This window comes from Macrobrachium nipponense, chromosome 45, assembly GCF_015104395.2.
Source record: "Macrobrachium nipponense isolate FS-2020 chromosome 45, ASM1510439v2, whole genome shotgun sequence".
NCBI classification, from domain to species: Eukaryota; Metazoa; Arthropoda; class Malacostraca; order Decapoda; family Palaemonidae; genus Macrobrachium; species Macrobrachium nipponense.
In genome coordinates, this window is record NC_061105.1 from 3,888,007 (window position 1) to 3,906,949 (window position 18,943).

Genomic DNA, 18,943 nt, shown 5'->3' on the forward strand with positions numbered 1-18,943 from the left:
TGAGGAAAATTAGGCCTATAGCCGGACGATGTCATACCGAGTTTATAATTATGCCTTTGTTTATGGTTCTTTAGGAACTGTATTTTTTCCTAATTTTTTCCTCCTTTTTCTGCTTCATCTTTATTTTCTTTGGTTTCTTTCTTTGAGTCTCCATTCTTTCCCGTCTTGATTACACACACACACACACAATGTAAATTGAAAGTAAAACATTACTTTCTGTTTTAAATTCGTTTACGTAACAGTAAAAATAAAAATTGAAGTTGGTTTTCTACAAACAAAACATTTATATAAGAATAGAGACATACGAAGGCATAATTAAAGTATAAGTTGTACACACACACACACACTAACACTCTCTCTCTCTCTACTTTCACAAAACCCTCTCACAAACGCAGAGCGGATGTTATCAGTTGCCGCGTAGTCCTTTATGACGATTTATGACAATAAACTACTCAAATAAAACATAAATTAACAGACAGGCATAGTCGGGTACTAACAGATCATAAATAGCACGACGAAAACTAGACTGATATCAGGTCAAAAAAAAAAAAAGTCAAACAAAGGTTAGTTTTTTCCTCAAACACGAATTAAAAAGAAAACACCTGTTGGCAATTCACCCTCCCATGACCCCGTGGGGGTCACAGAAATAGCTTCCGCCGCTGACCCCAGGTCGCGTCAGGTGACGACAGGTGACAGGCCGCTTCTCCAACGAGTTCGACCTATAGTTTAGTGAGAAGGGGACGAGAGCATTGTAAAATAAGAAAGAATCTAGTGTGAGTTTGCGGTGGTTCGACGAAGACATTACCGAGTTGTACTTAAATATACGATAGTGTTAACAAGTGAGCATCGGTTTTATGGTGAGTTTTTGAGTCTTTTTGATTTTCGTATTGCGGAGGTCGGGACAATCAATATCTCTCTCTCTCTCTCTCTGTTTAAATGAATTCGTACTAAGTTTTATATCTTGTCAATACAATAACTATCTATGTCATGAGAAACCCATATTGAGGCAGTGCCGTCAGTACTCCTCATGCAGTACACTGTAGGCATTGCTTAAGGTCCGTAGCAGCGTCCCTTCGAGCCCCTAGCTGTAACCGCTTTCATTCATTTTACTGTGCCTCCGTTCATATTCTCTTTCTTCCATCTAGCTATCCACACTCTCTTAACAGATGTTTCATGGTGCAACTACTTCAAGGTTTTCCTCCTGTTACGCCCGACTGACAATTTCCGTGTCAGCGCTGAATGACCTCATAGGTCCCAGGGCTTGGCCTTGGACCTAAATTCGATATCTATATTCTATCAATGAGGAATTCTCGCCTTTCTTCCGTTCTCCCTGGAGGGGCTGGTTCAGGAATTTGCATAGAACATCAGCCAAAGATCTGGTGCAAACGGTGACGGGCCACAGTGAGGGTGTCCATTAAAAGAGAGAGAGAGAGAGAGAGAGAGAGAGAGAGAGAGAGAGAGATGCGGAATGAGAGGGAGAAGATGAGAGAGAGAGAGAGAGAGAGAGAGAGAGAAAGAGTAGGAAGACTGTATCCCCAAAAGAAATTCTTAAAATTTTGTCTAATTTTTTTGAAAAGAAATTTGTTTTCAAACTTTTTCTAATATTTTTAAAAGAAAATTTAAAATTCTCACCATTTTTTCTTAATATTGAAAATCATTTAAGTACTTAAGAGCCATCTGGTGGGAAACTTTGTCACTATCTGATATGAGAGAGAGAGAGAGAGAGAGAGAGAGAGAGAGAGAGAGAGAGAGAGAGAATCTCAAAAAGGACTCCCTTCCCTAATTCACACCTCCACCTCCTTCTCAGGAACTCCTGCGGCATAGGATACTTCCCATCATGATGATGAGGACGCTCATTCTGACGTTGGCCGTGACGTCACTGTCAGTCTACTGTCAGGAAAATCCCGCCAAAAATGTCGTCTGCTACTATTCTTCGTGGAGCCATTACCGTCAAGGTAGGTCGTACATCAGTAACCTTTGTACGCATGTGATTGTAACATCCACAATTCTTCACACCCTTTCGATGAGTTTGTCACTACAAAGCCTCAGATACACATGTGAGAATACGAAGGAGTTCTGACGTCAGAAACAGGAATTGAACTCACATCTGGAATATCAGAAAGAGGTCAAATAGGGGTGGCTCCAAACGAAGACAAAACAGCATTCACTTGCTGCTACTTTCCTCCTTTAACTAACAATATACAAACTGTAAAATCAGCCACTATATAAACCTTTAGTCTATGGCAGTTCCTTCCTGTAAAGTATATAGGAGTCTGCTTTACACAAGCATAGTAGGGATTGCGGCATTAACAAAATCTATCCACCATAATGAAGGGACTGTTCATTTAGAAGAAAACAACATATCTTGACAGGTCTGGCCTATTACGAAGTCGAGGACATCCCCGTCGACCAGTGCACTCACGTGATCTATGCTTTTGCCATCCTGGACAGAGATTCGCTAACTCTGCGTCAGCAAGACGAATTTGCTGACTCCGACAGCGGACTGAAGGCCTACCGGCGCTTCTTCACGCTGAGGCAACGCAACCCTGGTGCCAAGGTGAGAATATGGAATATTTGGAAGCTATCTTTATGTTCATTTTTTATTGTCTCAGTTATCTCTTATTATTCATTTACTTTCAATATTCCTTTCTCCTCAATCTTCCACCCACCAGCTGCTCCTGGGACTGGGAGGTTGGCACGACTCGCGCTCAGACAAATACTCCCGTCTGGTCTCCTCTCCTCTGGACAGAGAAGTCTTCAGTCAGCAAGCCGTCAAGTTCCTGACCCAACACGGATTTGACGGACTTGACCTCAACTGGGAGTTCCCTGCTTACCAAGGGTCTGGGATGGACAAGGAAGGTAATCATCTTCGGAGGTTAGCTTAGGTTATATTAAGGTTAGGCAGTCTCTATCTGCTTGTTTTATCCTGATTCCTGTACCCTGTTCCTTGTTTATTTTGGGTCTGTTACACTTTCCGCTACAAAAACAATGTTTTCAAGGGTTCATCAAAATAAAAATTAAGACTGACTAAACAAAGACCTTAATTGCTTCTCTGGCACTGATTTTCTAGTCTAAATTACTTTCAAAATAGAATATCTTCTGTTTAATTTGTACCTATTGAAGTAAATTTCCTTACAAGTAGAAAACAACTCATTTTAATCCTCCCTATCCCTCTGCAGGATTCCGACTCTGGGTGAAGCAGCTGAGGAAGGCATTCATCCCTCAGAACTTGCTCCTGACAGCAACGGTGTCTGGCCACATTGGTATAATAGACCGTGGTTACGCAGTGAAAGCTATAGCCGAGGACCTTGACCTCATCAACCTCATGGCCTATGACTTCCATGGTCCCTGGGAGCAGAAAGTAGCTCACCATGCCCCTCTGTACCCAGTCCCTGGGAAGCACCCTCAACTCTCTGTCGACTTCGCCGTCAAGCACTGGGTCGAAAGTGGCGCCGCACCGAGCAAAATAATGTTGGGAATCTCTTTTTATGGAAGATCTTGGACGCTGGCAGGTCCTGACAAGTTTCCTGGGGCACTTGCATCAGCAGCAGGACTTCCTGGGCCTCTTCTGAAGGTCCCAGGGACATCGGCCTATTATGAGTTGTGTTTGGCCGAAAACCACTACGACTGGCCCAAGTTTACGAGAGACGGCGGAACTTTCCTGACTCTCTACGATCAGTGGATTAGTTTTGATGACATTGATGACATCAGGAACAAGGTATGTGATTGTTCAAATCACCTTCTGAGAAGAAAGTGGGTTAATAAAATTTCTCTGGGGAGATGTGACTATAGTGCAACTGCAGGCACGGATCTCCAGGTGAAACCTTTGACTAGCTGAAGGGGCTTAGAATTATGTCCCCTTATACTTTTCAGGCACAGTAATGTTTCAAGAGACTGCCATTCAACCAGCTTTGCTTTCTGAGATTTAATGCTGTCTTATAATAGGAGATAAAAGCAATTCAGCTTGCGGGTCAAAATGGTAATACTGAAATGAGGATACCAATTTTTCTTTGAATGTTGTTAAATTGTCAATTCCAGAGCCTTCCAGCTATGTTCCTTGGATGCTGTGAGTCTAGTTGAATCTTACCAATCTCTAAAATATCCTAGATCATAAGTAAATAGGTAATTGAAAAAGGAACTTAGCAGAGTGGGGCTCATCTCCCAAAGGGAGCAAATAACCAACTTCTTGAGGGATCGATGCTTAAAAGAGTCTGAGAAGATGGAAGTGAAAAGAGTTTCAAGGTACATGCTTCCTAGGAAGTTATATATTTTGACACTCAATGACACTGTGAATAAGATGAACTATATTTATCATCTTGATAACTGACCCTCGTCCTTTCCTTTTTCCTTAGGCCAAATATGTCCTTGAGGCTGAGTTAGGGGGCGTTATGGTCTGGGATGTTAGTCTGGATGACTTCAGAAACCTCTGTGGGGATGGTGTCAACCCTCTGCTGTCGGCCATTACCAGCGTACTGTGGAACAACGGAACACGGAACAGGTTACCCAACCCTGATAGCGTCTTGCAGAATACCACAATCCCACCTGCTGTAGTTCGACTTGAAACTGAACCTGACAGATCTCTTGTTTCTCCAGGGACTCTCTTGGCATCTGACTTGAACGAGATACCACCCATCACAGGTGTTTCCATCCCTGACTTTTCACTCGCTGTACCGGATGAAATCACCAACACACAAGTCCAGAGCCAAACCATTGTTGTAGCCCTCTTCCAGCCAAATCTCCAGACTCAATCAACTCGTTTGGAGGCTAACCCAAGTCTTATTGATCAGATCTATCAATTAGGACCTCTTGAAACAGCAGCTGATTATCCAACAACGTTATTGGAAGCAAAAGTAACTGATAAGCCATTAATATTGTCAGAGAAAGTGGAAACTACCTTTACGTTACAGTTACACAGCAATTTCGTCACTTCAGATCGTGTTCTTCTCCAGCCAGAGGGTAGTGGTGCCCTTACAGGTCCCCCAGTGTACCAGCCATCGACGAACTTAGCCACAGAAGTTTATCCAAGCCAAGCACTGTTCATGACAATCTTACCACCATTCCTCCTGTCTTCAGTCGCTTCAACAAAATCTACAAATCTGGCTGGCCAGTCATACAGAATAAAGACATTTGAAGACGTGATTACTCCATCAAGAACCCATTTCACTCAGAGAACATCTTCTTCATCTTCCCCGACAGAAAACATCCGAACAGAAGGTGCCTTGACAACCAGTCTGCTGCCTTCAGGCACAACCTTTCAAGAGCTGGAAGCTTCATTCTCTCACCATCCAACCGAGACACTGGAAATCAAGCCTTCTCATCGTACATCGTCATCAGGCATCCGCAGAACAGAACCGGTCTACAGTTACGAGCTTTCACCTCCGCCAAACGAAAGCTCAGCAACTGCTTCTAAAATGCCAACGCTATACCCTATCTCCTTCCCCATGAAGATCAACACAACTGAATGCCAAAGGACCGGGTATACCAGTGACCCAACCAGCTGTTCGCACTTCTACAGGTGTCACGGGAACAGAGCGTTTCGGTTCCAGTGCACTGAGCAGACGCACTGGAAGCAGGAGCTCTTGGTCTGCGACTGGGCCTACAAGAAATTCTGCAAGAAAGCGCGCTCGCTGGCCCAGCCGTCAAGCCATACGCCGATGCGTGATGGCGACGAGATCTTCTATGATCAGGCTACAGGAGCCATAGGATACTTCAGCCATTACATTCAATGAGGATTTTAACTTATTCCGTCATATGTGTTGATTTCCACTTATTTCTTATGTGTTGATATGTGTTGATTTCCTAATATTTCTTATGTATTGATTTATGTTGATTTCCACGTACTGAGATGCAGTTTTGAAATAAAATATACAGGTTTAAAACTTTTTGGGGTATTTCTTTTTAAACCTAAAATGGCTTAGCAAGAGATAAGCATTTGGGTGTTGTGTTTATCTCAAGCTTGGAATTTTCATCAATTTAAAAAATTCACATTCTTCCTAAATGCACTTTTTAACAATCAAATCCACACACAAGTCTATGTGTCAGTATCCATTATAGATATCCTAGCCTACCTGTCTGACCCCTGTTAATGTCCACACACACACACACACACACACACACAAACAACAACGTTTCATATTAATACAAATATGTCAATAACACTTGTGCATAATAATAATAACCTAAGTTGTTTTACAAACTTTATGGGGACTGAAAGTTCTGATGATCATTGTATACGAATACATCAATAATAATAATAATAATAATCATAGGAGCACTAGGCACGATCCCAAGATCCCTGAAAAGGAATCTAGAAAAACTAGAGGCTGAAGTAGCTCCAGGACTCATGCAGAAGAGTGTGATCCTAGAAACGGCGCACATAGTAAGAAAAGTGATGGACTCCTAAGGAGGCAGGATGCAACCCGGAACCCCACACTATCAATACCACCCAGTCGAATTGGAGGACTGTGATAGAGCAAAAAAAAATAAATAATAATAATAGTAATAATAATAATAATAAGAGTCGTGTAATAATTTGTCATAATAGTTATAATAAAATTGAGTAAAACAGTCACTATAAAATCCTGAGTGATTTGTTTACATATACACAAAAAAAAGCCATCTCTATAATAAATGGTAGGACTTCGATGAGGTAATCTAACTTTTCTCTCTCTCTCTCTCTCACTCTTTCTCTCCCGGACCTATAAACCACTCTCCCTCTCGTCGCATCCAGGTGACAGTGGATATCCCCTCTCTCTCTCTCTCTCCCCAAGACTGGAGGTGCAAAATGTCCAGGTATGTCGTTAATTAAGCTGTTTTGTTCGTGACAGGTAGGTACCGCCTGAGGGAGGGTCAGTCTCCTCCCACCCGGGACCCCCACCTCCCCGCCCAAACCCCGGGGGGTCTTAACTCAGGGGGGACCCCGGTGGGAGAGAGAAACTTCTTCCCACGTTGATGGTAGACCTACTATAAACCTCTTCTGCGCACCTACGTCATCTGAGGGAGCGTGGTGGGTAAAACCATTAAGAACGTAGGTCTATAACACGCCGTCAAGAATTTTTTTCTTTATTTTTAAGAGGCTGTTTTTTAAAATATGATCTTTCAAGTGTCAAAAGAATGTATATAAAACTTTCATTTTTTTTTCTTATTGCCTCCCTGCATGGTTGCCCTTTGACGTTTCGTATACAATATCAAATTATTAAGTTATTCGAAAATATACTGATATTTATTCATTCTTATTTCCTAACTCAGGGTATTTCACACACAGTTTTTGTTGACAATATATCCTCCAATGTGTTACAGGGCCTCCTTCTCAGTTACGCCCTCGATAACTTTTTTTTATTTCTGTTTGCTCTCAAAAGGTCTTCTTCCTCATCAAAAACATCTTTTCCTAAATAAAAATCTAAATTTCTAAACATCTGTGTTGTTAGACAAATTTCCATAGCTAACCCTTTCTTTTGTTTGTTTGTTTGTATGGTGTTTTGCATGGAACCAGTGGTTATTCAGCAACGGGACCAACGGCTTTTTACGTGACTTCCGAACCACGTCGAGAGTGAACTTCTATCACCAGAAATACACATCTCTCACTCCTCAATGGAATGGTCGAGAATCGAACCAGTGACCAGCAAGGTGAGAAGCAAACACCAAACCAACCACGCCACTGAGGCGCTGCTATCTTTTGTTATATATTCATCTTCATTGGCAGAGTCAAAGGATTTTTCAACGGAGGTGATGTTACACTTTCCACTTATTACCTTCATTTCCTTCCCTAACAACAATTTTCTAAGCCTGAATTTAAAATTCAATATATTTGGATGATCATGATGACCATCCATTTATTTGCCTTATGCAACTATAGAAATGTTCAAGGCAATATTGATTTAATGTTCGTGTCAGCAGGTGGCCATTGCTATGAGAGGCTTTTAACATATTAAATAAAGCAATGGTGGATTTGCATGAAAAAAATTATTCCTTTCTCTAGAAGGGAACATATATATATATAATATATATATATATTATATATATATATATATATATATATATATATAAATATACTCCACAGTAATTGGGAGGTCTTACTTGAAATCTTAGCTTGATGATGAATAATAGTGCCAAGACTAGGAAGAACATTCTTTAATATTAAAAGCTCGTAATATTAAAGAATGTTCTTCCTAGTCTTGGCATTATTATTCATCATCAAGCTATATAAATATATATATATATGAATAACTTGATCACGAAGTATATAAAACGTGATGCTATGTATAAATAAAGGTTGCCACGAAGGAAATAATGAAAAAGCTTTTTCATTTTTTCCTTCGTGGCAAAAACCTTTATATATATATATATATATATATATATATAATATTATATATATATCTATATATATATATATATATATTATATAGTTGTGCCTGAGTAAAGGGTCGTACTAGACCGAAAGTGCTTGGTCTCGCTTTTCATTTTTTTCTTCGTGGCAAAAACATTTATATATATATATATATATATATATATATATATTATATATATATATATATATTATATAAATATTTGCATCAGGAGTTTTAACTCATAATACTCATTACCTCGATGACCTTGAGCAATTTACCTATTTCTTCTTCTACATAAATACCAAAAGCATTGCTTTTACCCAACTCCCCATACATGCAAGAATAATTCATGATGTCGAGCCAATCATTCATTATTAAAAGAATAAAACGAGACGTTTCACTCCAGTTTTGACACTTCAACAGTCTCCTTTCGCCTAAATATTTTACTGAATTGGCACACGATGTAGACACCAGTTTCACTGCTAATTTAACGCACTGTCTTTGTTGACCAGTTACATTTAAATGCACTTCATTGACCTTATATGCAAGCCCATAATCTGTTTTGTTTTACTAAGCATTTCTCGTATGCTAGAATCTGAAATACACTCTCCATTATTAAGGAAAAAAACCAGAGTCAGTAAAACCATTTCTTACTCATTTGATTAAATGGGGAACGTCAGAGAACACAATGTTAATTCTGTCCGCAAGACACCAGGCATGTACCCAATGGTCCTTTTATGGCGTTTCTTTTGGAAAACGATGGTATTTTACATTGGAGTTTTTCGTGTTTTTACGTGTATTAGAACAGGCAAATACCGCGTAGTGACTTGGCATTATTACTGATAGAATAAATGAATGAATAAAAAGGTATATGGGTAGTAAACGAAAGCATTATTTTGGTTAACCACGCGTGAGAGACCAGGGCACCAGGGCGCGTGACGTCACGGTATTGGGGATTCATACCATTCATACCCAAGCTGCGCGCTGGCTGACCTGTGACTCTGGCTACAAAAGGTTGAGACTCGAGAGTGATTAGCACTGCTGCCATATTTTCTTAAACTCGTTCAAACTTTTCAGGAAAAAGGGTGACAGTTTGGAAGATTTGGCAAAATTTTTGACCGGCTCTGCCACTTCCTCTGGATGGATGATTGAGGAAAGTGACCACTAAGGGTCACAGTAGTAAGAGGATTGTCTCGATTGTCTGTCACCTCCTTCCATTCATCATTACAAAAGCAAAATACGGAGATCAAAACATTATACCACTTGGGCCTTGCTGTACATTTTTCGAGTTGCTTCATGCAAAATTTAATTAGGGTTTATATATACTTTATATATATATATATATATATATATATATATATATATATATATATATATATATATATATATATCGAGCTACAATGTCCTTTAATATCTAAGTCGCTCTACCTCGGAATTAATATATTTTCATATATGCTTAACCGAAGGGGAATTTTTTCTCGATAATAGACTTGCCTGGACCGGGGCGCGAACCCACGGAGCCTTTCAAATCCAGGAACGTGGGTTCGCGCCCCGGTCCAGGCAAGTCTATTATCGAGAAAAAATTCCCCTTCGTTAAGCATATATGAAAATATATTAATTCCGAGGTAGAGCGAATTAGATATTAAAGGACATTGTAGCTCGATATATGTATATATGTGTGTTCATATATACCTTATGTATATATATATATATATATATATATATATATATATATATATATATATATATATAGTACATACGTTAAACGTATGCATACATACACAAGGCATACACTGAAAATGTACCTTATTGAATTAGGGTTAAATACCTCCTTTGGCAAGATAGGAGACGTGTCAACGCCGCTAATTGTAGGAAAATCTCTGACTGCTTGATGCTTTTACTTGACTGCTATGTAGCGCTGGGATATGCTGCGTTTACTCCTTTATATAGCTTAGATGATGCTTTTACTGCTAAAAACCTGCTAAATATCGCTAGGAAATGCTGCTTTTACTGCTAAAAATCTACTGAATATCGCTAGGAAATGCTGCTTTTACTGCTAAAAATCTACTGAATATCGCTAGGAAATGCTGCTTTTACTGCTAAAAATCTACTGAATATCGCTAGGAAATGCTGCTTTTACTGCTAAAAATCTGCTATGTATCGCTGGGAGATGCTGCTTTTACTGCTATGCGTCGCTGGGAGATGCTGCTTTTACCGCTATGCATCGCTTGGAAATTCTGCTTCTACCGCTATGCATCGCTGGGAGATGCTGCTGTTATTGCTATGTAGCACTTGGAAAATTGCTTCAGTTTCTCATTAAAAATCAAACACACACACACACACAGAGAGAGAGAGAGAGAGAGAGAGAGAGAGAGAGAGAGAGAGAGAGAGAGAGAGAGAGAGAGAGAGAGAGAGTTTTCCTCAATTCACAGACGCAAAGATTATTAAGATCTTTTAAATCATGAATGGTTGGTTGGAAGAACCGGCGGTTTCTGGCATGTTTCACGTCTTGCCATATAAAAGAATTTTATTTATTATTTTATCATTTTCATGTATTCATTTAGTTTTTTTATGGTACAGTTGAAGTCAGATGAGATTATTTCCATCAGTAATTCTGCTTCGATGCTCAAATTCTCAATTTGACTGAAATCTGGGCCAAAAAAAACATAGACTGAGACTATAATTTATAGAGCTGTATATATGTCAGCTCAAGCATCTCGCAAAAATTGCCAACAGAAATTCTTATCTTCGAGCCGCTTATATTTATCCAAAACTGACTCAAGTCTCGAATAATCTTCATCATATATATATAAATCACACCCACTTTACAATCTAGACTTGGGACAGGAATATATGCGTCTATAGGGCCTTCGAGATCTGACGATCTGAACGCACGAATCAGCTCAGCAGCGTCCAAGGTCACGAACGCTAATCAAACGGAAGGGGTTACGAATTATAGATGGGTGGGGCCACTTGTACGGAAATTATGAAGAAAAGGAGGAGCAATGTCTTGAGTTTTGCTCAAGAGAATTTCCTTCGGAGTTAATTAACTGCAGAGGACTTCAGGGAAGGCACCGTTTGGTAAGATATGGGACTAGTGGCGAAATGGTGCGGTGGATATATAGGTCTAAAGGTGCGGAAATGATATATATAATATATATTATATTTAATATATAATATATATCTATATATATATATATATTAATAGTATATATATATATATATAGAGAGAGAGAGAGGGATGAGAGAGACGAGAGAGAGAGAGAGAGAGAGAGAGAGAGAGAGAAAGTGCACATTTTCATAGACCGAAGTACAATAAACAAAAAAGAAAGAAAAAACAAAAGCCCTGCAAATGATTCTCGAGTGTTATAACCCTAACTTACTTCTCAATAACAACAAATATACATGAAAAACAATTCGACGAAGATTCCCATAAAAACGAGACAAAGAAATCGCCGGAAAGGAAAAGAAAAAAAAACGAGGAGGATTCCTCTCTCCTCTCTCGTAAACAACTTTGAACCTAATATGACGTCACGCTTTTCACACAAACTGAGGAAAACAACTAATGTTTCTCAGATGACGTCATGTTTTTTCACACAAACTGAGGAAGGAAATAGTAAAGGAGCGGTATATACATTAATGGACAAGGGCGCACTGATTGCACGCGCACGGACATACATGTTGCTAAATGGAGGGTATTTATTAGAACGCTTTTGCCTATAAATAGCGGAAACAAACTTCGTTCGAGCGTTAAAAAGCGTTTGATATCGAACGCGTCCACTCATATAACTCGAACGGAACTTTCGTGGTGATTTAAGTGATTTTTTAAAAACTGGTTCGTTGGTTTAAAAAATTATCTGATTAACCGATGATGCCAAAACAGTTAGCTGCTCTCTTCGCCCTACTGTTTACTGTGGGTTTCGAAACCGCCGCATCTGATGATGCCTCCCAAAAGAAAATCGTCTGCTACTACGCCTCGTGGGCGTATTATAGAGCGGGTGAGTTTATACTATATAGGCTGAGGTTGTGTATACTGGGGGGGGGGGGGGGGGGGGGGGGGGGGGGGGGGGGGGGGGGGGGGGGGGCGTTGCAATGAGGTGATAGTGTTCATAATAATAACAAACTTCGCTAATATTAGTTCCTTTTAAAACCTGCAATTTTGAGAATGAAATTTTAGCGCTTGGTCAAAAAAGGGAGAGAGAGAGAGAGAGAGAGAGAGAGAGAGAGAGAGAGAGAGAGAGAGAGAGAGAGAGAGAGGAATACTACACTAATACGATCTAAAATTTCGCTAATATTAGTTCGTTTTAAAACCTGCAAATTTGCGAGAGCAATTTTAGCGCTTCGTCAAAAAACGTTGAGATATAAGAGAGAGAGAGAGAGAGAGAGAGAGAGAGAGAGAGAGAGAGAGAGAGAGAGAATACTACACTAATACGATCTAAAATTTCGCTAATATTAGTTTGTTTTAAAACCTGCAAATTTGCGAGAGCAATTTTAGCGCTTCGTCAAAAAACGAAGAGAGAGAGAGAGAGAGAGAGAGAGAGATGGATACTACACAAATACGATCTATATAACGACCCGCAACTCCATTTAATTAACACAGGTCCCGCCATGTATACCGCGGACGAAATCCCAACGGAGATGTGCACTCACGTCATCTACTCCTCCGCCATATTGGATAGAGATACGTTGACGGTCGCTGAAAGAGACAGTTACCTGGACCCTGATAACGGTCTCGGCAATTACAGACGGTTCCTGCAACTCAGGCGTAGGAACCCCAAAGTTAAGGTGAGTGACTGCAAACGAAATACCTTCGTCTAAAATAGATAAATACAAGGCGTGATCCGACTTCCAGCTTACTCTGTGAGCACGCTAAAGTCTGCGGTCAAATAGAGCGTTGTTTCACCAACGGAAATTGAAATAAATAGCTATAATTTAACAGAAATAATTTTCCTGTACTGTTTAACGTGCACATTATTTTTTTACATCTTCATTCTATTAATAAATCATAAATATCCTATCCTAAAGTTCCTGTGTCTTTATCTCGAAGCGAAACACCTTTTTCAGGCCTTTTGGTACTTTTCTACCCCCCAACTAGAACAACAACATCAACAATAACATCAACAACAAAGTAGTTTGTAGGCTTACTCCCCGAGTTAGCAAAAAACAATCAATTAAAAGCATGGTAGCCGATTTGACCTCAAAATTCAACATCAGAGCGAAACTTCATTTACTTTCTCTTTCTATAACAACCTCAATTTTCTCAAGATGCAAAACAGAGAGTTCAGGGACTCTAGAGCTATTCAAGCTTTATTTCTTAGGGTACTTCAATAACCTCCACCAATCAATCTACTTTTCACCTCAGTTACTCCTCGGGCTGGGTGGGTGGACTGACTCCAACTCAGCCGAGTACTCCCTGATGGCGTCCAGCTACAGTAGCCGAGCTAACTTTGTCGTCCACGCTGTGCGTCTCCTGAAATCGTACGGGTTTGATGGCCTAGACCTAGACTGGGAATATCCGTCCGACAAAACCTCACCTCAAGAGAAGATTGGTAAGGAATTACTCAACGTTGAGTAATGCTTAGGGTTACTCTGTAAGGCCCTGTTTACTTTCAGGACCTAGGAGAGCTGTTAATCAGCTCAGTAGTCTGTTTAAACTATAATATACTTAACTTTTACTTCCAAAGATTCTATAAATTGGAGGGGAAAGACTAACCAATACCTTGGGTTACTTTGTAAGGCCCTGTTTACTTCCAACAAAAGCTTACCCAAAGACAACATTGGTAGAGAATGATTAAACATTACTTTGGGTAACTTTGTATAATCCTGTTCACGCCACTGCGTGTTAGGGTGCATCCAAGTCAAAATCACTGTATTTCTAAGTAATCTCACCTACTTAAAGAATAAAAGTATTCTAATCTAGAGCATTCTTCCCTTCAGAATTTCGTCTGTGGATTGAAGAGTTGCGCGCAGCTTTCGACCAGAACGACCTACTTCTGACAGCTGCAGTACCTGCTGGGAGGAACGTTACTGATGAAGTCAGGGCCATAGCCACAGCTTTGGACCAAATACACATCAAGGCCTATGACTTCCACGGGTCTTGGGAGGACGAAGTAGCTCATCACGCACCACTCTTTCCTCTCTCCAATCAGGAAAGCCTGAGGAGCTATCAGCTGAATCAGTCGTCAATCAATGGATTGACAGGGGTGTCTCACCTCAGAAACTGATCCTAGGAGTCCCTTTCCACGGGAGGTCGTGGACGCTGGCCAGAACTAATACGTCTCCTGGAGCACTGGCAAAGGGTGCTGGTAAGCCTGGAAGATTCGTCAACGAGTCTGGAATACTGGCTTATTATGAGATATGTTACGCACACGAGCATGACAGGTGGCAGAAGGTTTCTAATCCTGGAGGTCCGTACGTAGTCAAAGACCACCAGTGGGTTATCAAAGAGGATGTCGAAGTCATATCAGCCAAGGGTGATCAGTGGGTTGGCTATGATGATACAGAAGCTGTCACAAAGAAGGTGAGTGTCTCTCTCTCTCTCTCTCTCTCTCTCTCTCTCTCTCTCTCTCTCTCTCTCTCTCTCTCTCTCTCTGTGATTAGTTATTTAGAGTCAATCTGCAGTTTAAGCTTCAACCAAATTCTTATATATAAACTAGTAAGCTAGAAGAGCGATCTGATAAATGTGAAAATAGTACCAATAACCTTACCATTAAAAGCTATTTAAATCTTCCATTTCAGAGCGACTACGTCAAGACGAAAGGCTTGGGAGGTATCATGATATCAGACATAACCATGGATGACTTTCGGGGCATGTGCAGAGGTGGTCCTAACCCTCTGACAATGGCCATTTACAAGACTCTACAAAAAGAAGCAGCTGCCAGTACCAATAACGTTAGGTAAGCAACAACGCCACCAATTCAGTAGTCTTCTTGTGCCCATAATGTGTATTGTAATAGATTTTACAGTCTTTAAACAATGACCAAAGTAACATATACTAATACGTCATGTATATACTTGAACAGACCTCTCAACAAACCATCTACCAAAAGACCAGCGCACCAGAAACCCAAATTGCCAGTTCAGCGGCAATCTGCAAAGCCGTTCCGCGAACCAATCAATCCATTGCCTGCTTTGGATGTGGAAGAATGCTTGCGAGTGGGCTACACGCCTGACAAAAAGAGCTGCAAGCATTTCTATCGCTGCGTTGGCAGAGACGTAAACCACTATCGCTGTCCTTCTGGGCGTTCTTGGAATCAGACGCAGAGAGGGTGCATCTTGCAGATGGAGAATTCGTGTAGAAGCAAGCCCCTGTTATGAGAAGGCTAATGGAAGCGGTCTTCTTAGACTAATGGAATAACTCTAATCGAAGCTTTCCTGTACCTGGAGTCCAACTGGAGCTTTCCTGAACTTTATATTGATACTTTTCTGTGATAGCACTCGGAATGAAGCCAAAGTATTCTGTATATATATTGAACTACGCTGTTTTTTCCATTTGTCCATCCGCCTGTGGTGGTCGCGCATAGTAACACTGCGTCCCGGGCTTTAAATAGTTATGCTATGTGCAAGTTTTAGGTAAATAAAAGGATATCTTGGTGAATATTTGCAACTGAAAAGTGTTTTAATAATTTATTGTATGCGAATTACACTGTTAATATTCGAAATAGGATATTATTTAAAGCCCGGGATGCAGTGTTACCATGCGCAAACACCACAGATGGATGGACAGTTGCGCGACACTTTTCGTATGAGATGATATCCTGCAGGCAGGAGTACTATTACCTATATATTTAGAACAGATAGTCTAGATATACATTTGTTATGAGTAAACTTAATTGTTATTTTAATAAAATGAAACTCTAATTAGAATTTTCATAAATTCCCAAGTATCAGTATCTAGCATTACTACGCCCATATTATATATATATATATAATATATATATATATATATATATATATATCATATAATATTATATATATATATATATTCAACAGAGACACCGATATGTTACGTTAACGAATGTCCAGGGTTTATACAAACATACACATTATATATATATCTCTATATATATAGATTATCTATATATATATAATAATATATCCCTACTACATAAATGATATGTATTAATACAATGCTAAGAAATTCACAGTTCCGTGAAAACAAATTGTTTAAAAAAATCCACAATTATATATAAAAATATATTTCTATGTAAAAATATAAAACAAAGACTTTCGAACACCTGAACGGTGTTCCTCATCAGTGTGACGTCACACTGATGAGGAACACCGTTCAGATGTTCGAAAGTCTTTTTATATTTTTACATAGAAATATATTTTTATATATAATTGTGGATATTTTTTAAACTATTAATACAATCCCATGTATTATACAGCTATGAACTACTACAGTTAAACTCTAATTAATTATTTAAGACTTGCCTTCGTCCGGTCCCTTGTTGGCGCGTATAATTCTTACCTTATTTATAGTTTAATGGTTCCTGTAGCTCGTTTCGTCTTAATGAAGATTCATTCATCATATTTATCACATTCCATATAGGCCTAAATAAGCTGCCTCATCGATTAAGTCAAATTTCCATAGCCATGCGTTTAATTTTTCAGTATTTTTTTTCTTTATTCTTGACAAAATCTTGTGCCTGGTGTTCTGGGTTATACTACTATGTATTATTTTCTCTTCTCCAAGTTCCTCAATTAGACAATTTCCCGATTTTGATCATAACTGAACTAATTCTACTTGACATAATGACTATATAGGCCTGGCATTGGTTACAAATAACTTCATTTTGTCCTCCAAGCTTGACCTGGTACCCAAAATTCCAATACCTACGTGGTTTCTTTTTGGTATTTTCCTTGGGAAATGTTGCCCAATGGTTTCTTGCCTTTGCGTCAGATGTCTATAAGGCTATTCGGGTCTATTATATGTATATAGTTGGCGTCGTAGACCTATTTTATTGTAATCTTGTGCATCGCCACTTTTTAATCAATTATTTTAATGACATCACTCAGTTTTCTATTTCAATGGCTCTTATGGGGTTACTTCACTAACACAGTTGCTGACATACCTGGGCCACTGGCGTTATTATTAAATCTTGCAGTCTTGCACTTGCAGAGCTGTTTATATCAACTTTTTAAACACATACTTTATTTATGGGGTCTCTCTTTAAGTGTTACTAGAACATTATCAAAATTGAAGCTAGGTAACCTTTTTATTGACATTTTTAATAATTTTTTCAGATTCCTTCATTTAAATGTTTATTTCAATCGTTGAATGGTACCCTCTTCTGCAATAAGAATACCAAAAAGTTAGAGAGATGTTACTAAATTTTTTTACCAAATGTTATTATTTACTACTTTAACCTTCAATTCCCACAAGATTACCGTCACTTTTGACGGCGTAAATTTAATATAGAGATAAGAATAATCCTTTTATTTCAAAATATTCTTTGGAAAAAGAACGTAAAAAAATTTGTCTAATATTATTTTTTTTTTAAATGACACCTCAGGGGTATTGTGTCACGTGACTTATGGCCGCTGTATTTTTTAAAGACTAAAGATTAGTCTAGCTTATGTCTCTGCCCACGCGGACTAGCCTAAGTCAAAATTATCTATAAGACCAGTTAAATCATTCAGCATAACTTGTGGTTATGTCTGTGTGTGTTCGAAAACGAGAGTTCTGAAGATTTGGCTTGAATTCATGTAGTAGTACACGTAATACATAGGGTGTTGCAAACAGCTCAAGCTGCCTAATGGCAATCAAATAAGTATGGTAGAAATTTGCATCAAATTGGGAAAGGGCTTATTTTGAGATATCTCAGTTAAAGGATATAGATAGCCAAGTAGAATGGATGAAGATAAACCTCTTAATAATTTTTAAACCAATGTAACCCAATGGCGTGACGTGGACCAGCCTTCAACAGGCATATTAAATAACTTTCTCTCTCTCCAGAGATAAATGCAAAATTGTCTTAATACATATGCCCGATCAACGGTACATGATAGTTCTAATGTATCCTGCCCTATTAACTTCCATGTTTGAACCCTTTGTTGTACACAAAGTACGTCTTTGATATGTTGTGTAGGTTTTGAAATTCGTAGTACGAATATAGTACTAATGAATATTTTGCATTTAGTTTATCAGAGTCCTTTTCACCTTATTTGCGGCTTTAGTTCCATCACAGAGGCTCTCAATTTTGAAAAGTAGCTACCTACCTTTGCTTCTCTTGTTGGATGTAGGTACACTTGCTGCAAATTAATACAGGTGCAATACTTCTGGACCACATGTTGTTATCTTTATGGTCCCTAGCTCTTTAACAGGTGCGAATCAAATTGAAGAAAAGACACCTGGAAGTTGGCGCTGATGCCTTCTTTCAGCAGAGGCACATCTGTAACGTTTGATTGCACTGTCTTTTTTGACTGAATTCTTTTACACTTTGTTGTTCTATATGAAAGGTTGCCAAGCTTTCTCAAGTCTCAAGCTAAAGGGAAGTTTGACAAATAGGTAGAAAGACACCAAATTGGAATTTTAAGAAAAGTTCTCTGCAGAAACTCAAAGCAATGTCACAGAAAAAAAAATAAAGTAAAATAAAAAACCTTGGCACCAT

General features: G+C 39.1%; 1 protein-coding gene across 1 annotated transcript; it reads left to right on the top strand.

Moving 5' to 3' along the window:
• The first annotated feature begins 1,837 nt into the window (after nucleotides 1-1,837).
• Nucleotides 1,838-16,024, top strand: LOC135214060 (probable chitinase 10). The gene is given in 11 exon segments (XM_064248173.1): nucleotides 1,838-1,955; nucleotides 2,373-2,557; nucleotides 2,673-2,859; nucleotides 3,180-3,718; nucleotides 4,353-5,724; nucleotides 12,928-13,112; nucleotides 13,690-13,876; nucleotides 14,265-14,467; nucleotides 14,470-14,847; nucleotides 15,066-15,223; nucleotides 15,350-16,024. Coding segments are annotated over 11 exon segments (3,807 nt in total). The 3' UTR covers nucleotides 15,645-16,024.
• Nucleotides 16,025-18,943: the final 2,919 nt, after the last annotated feature.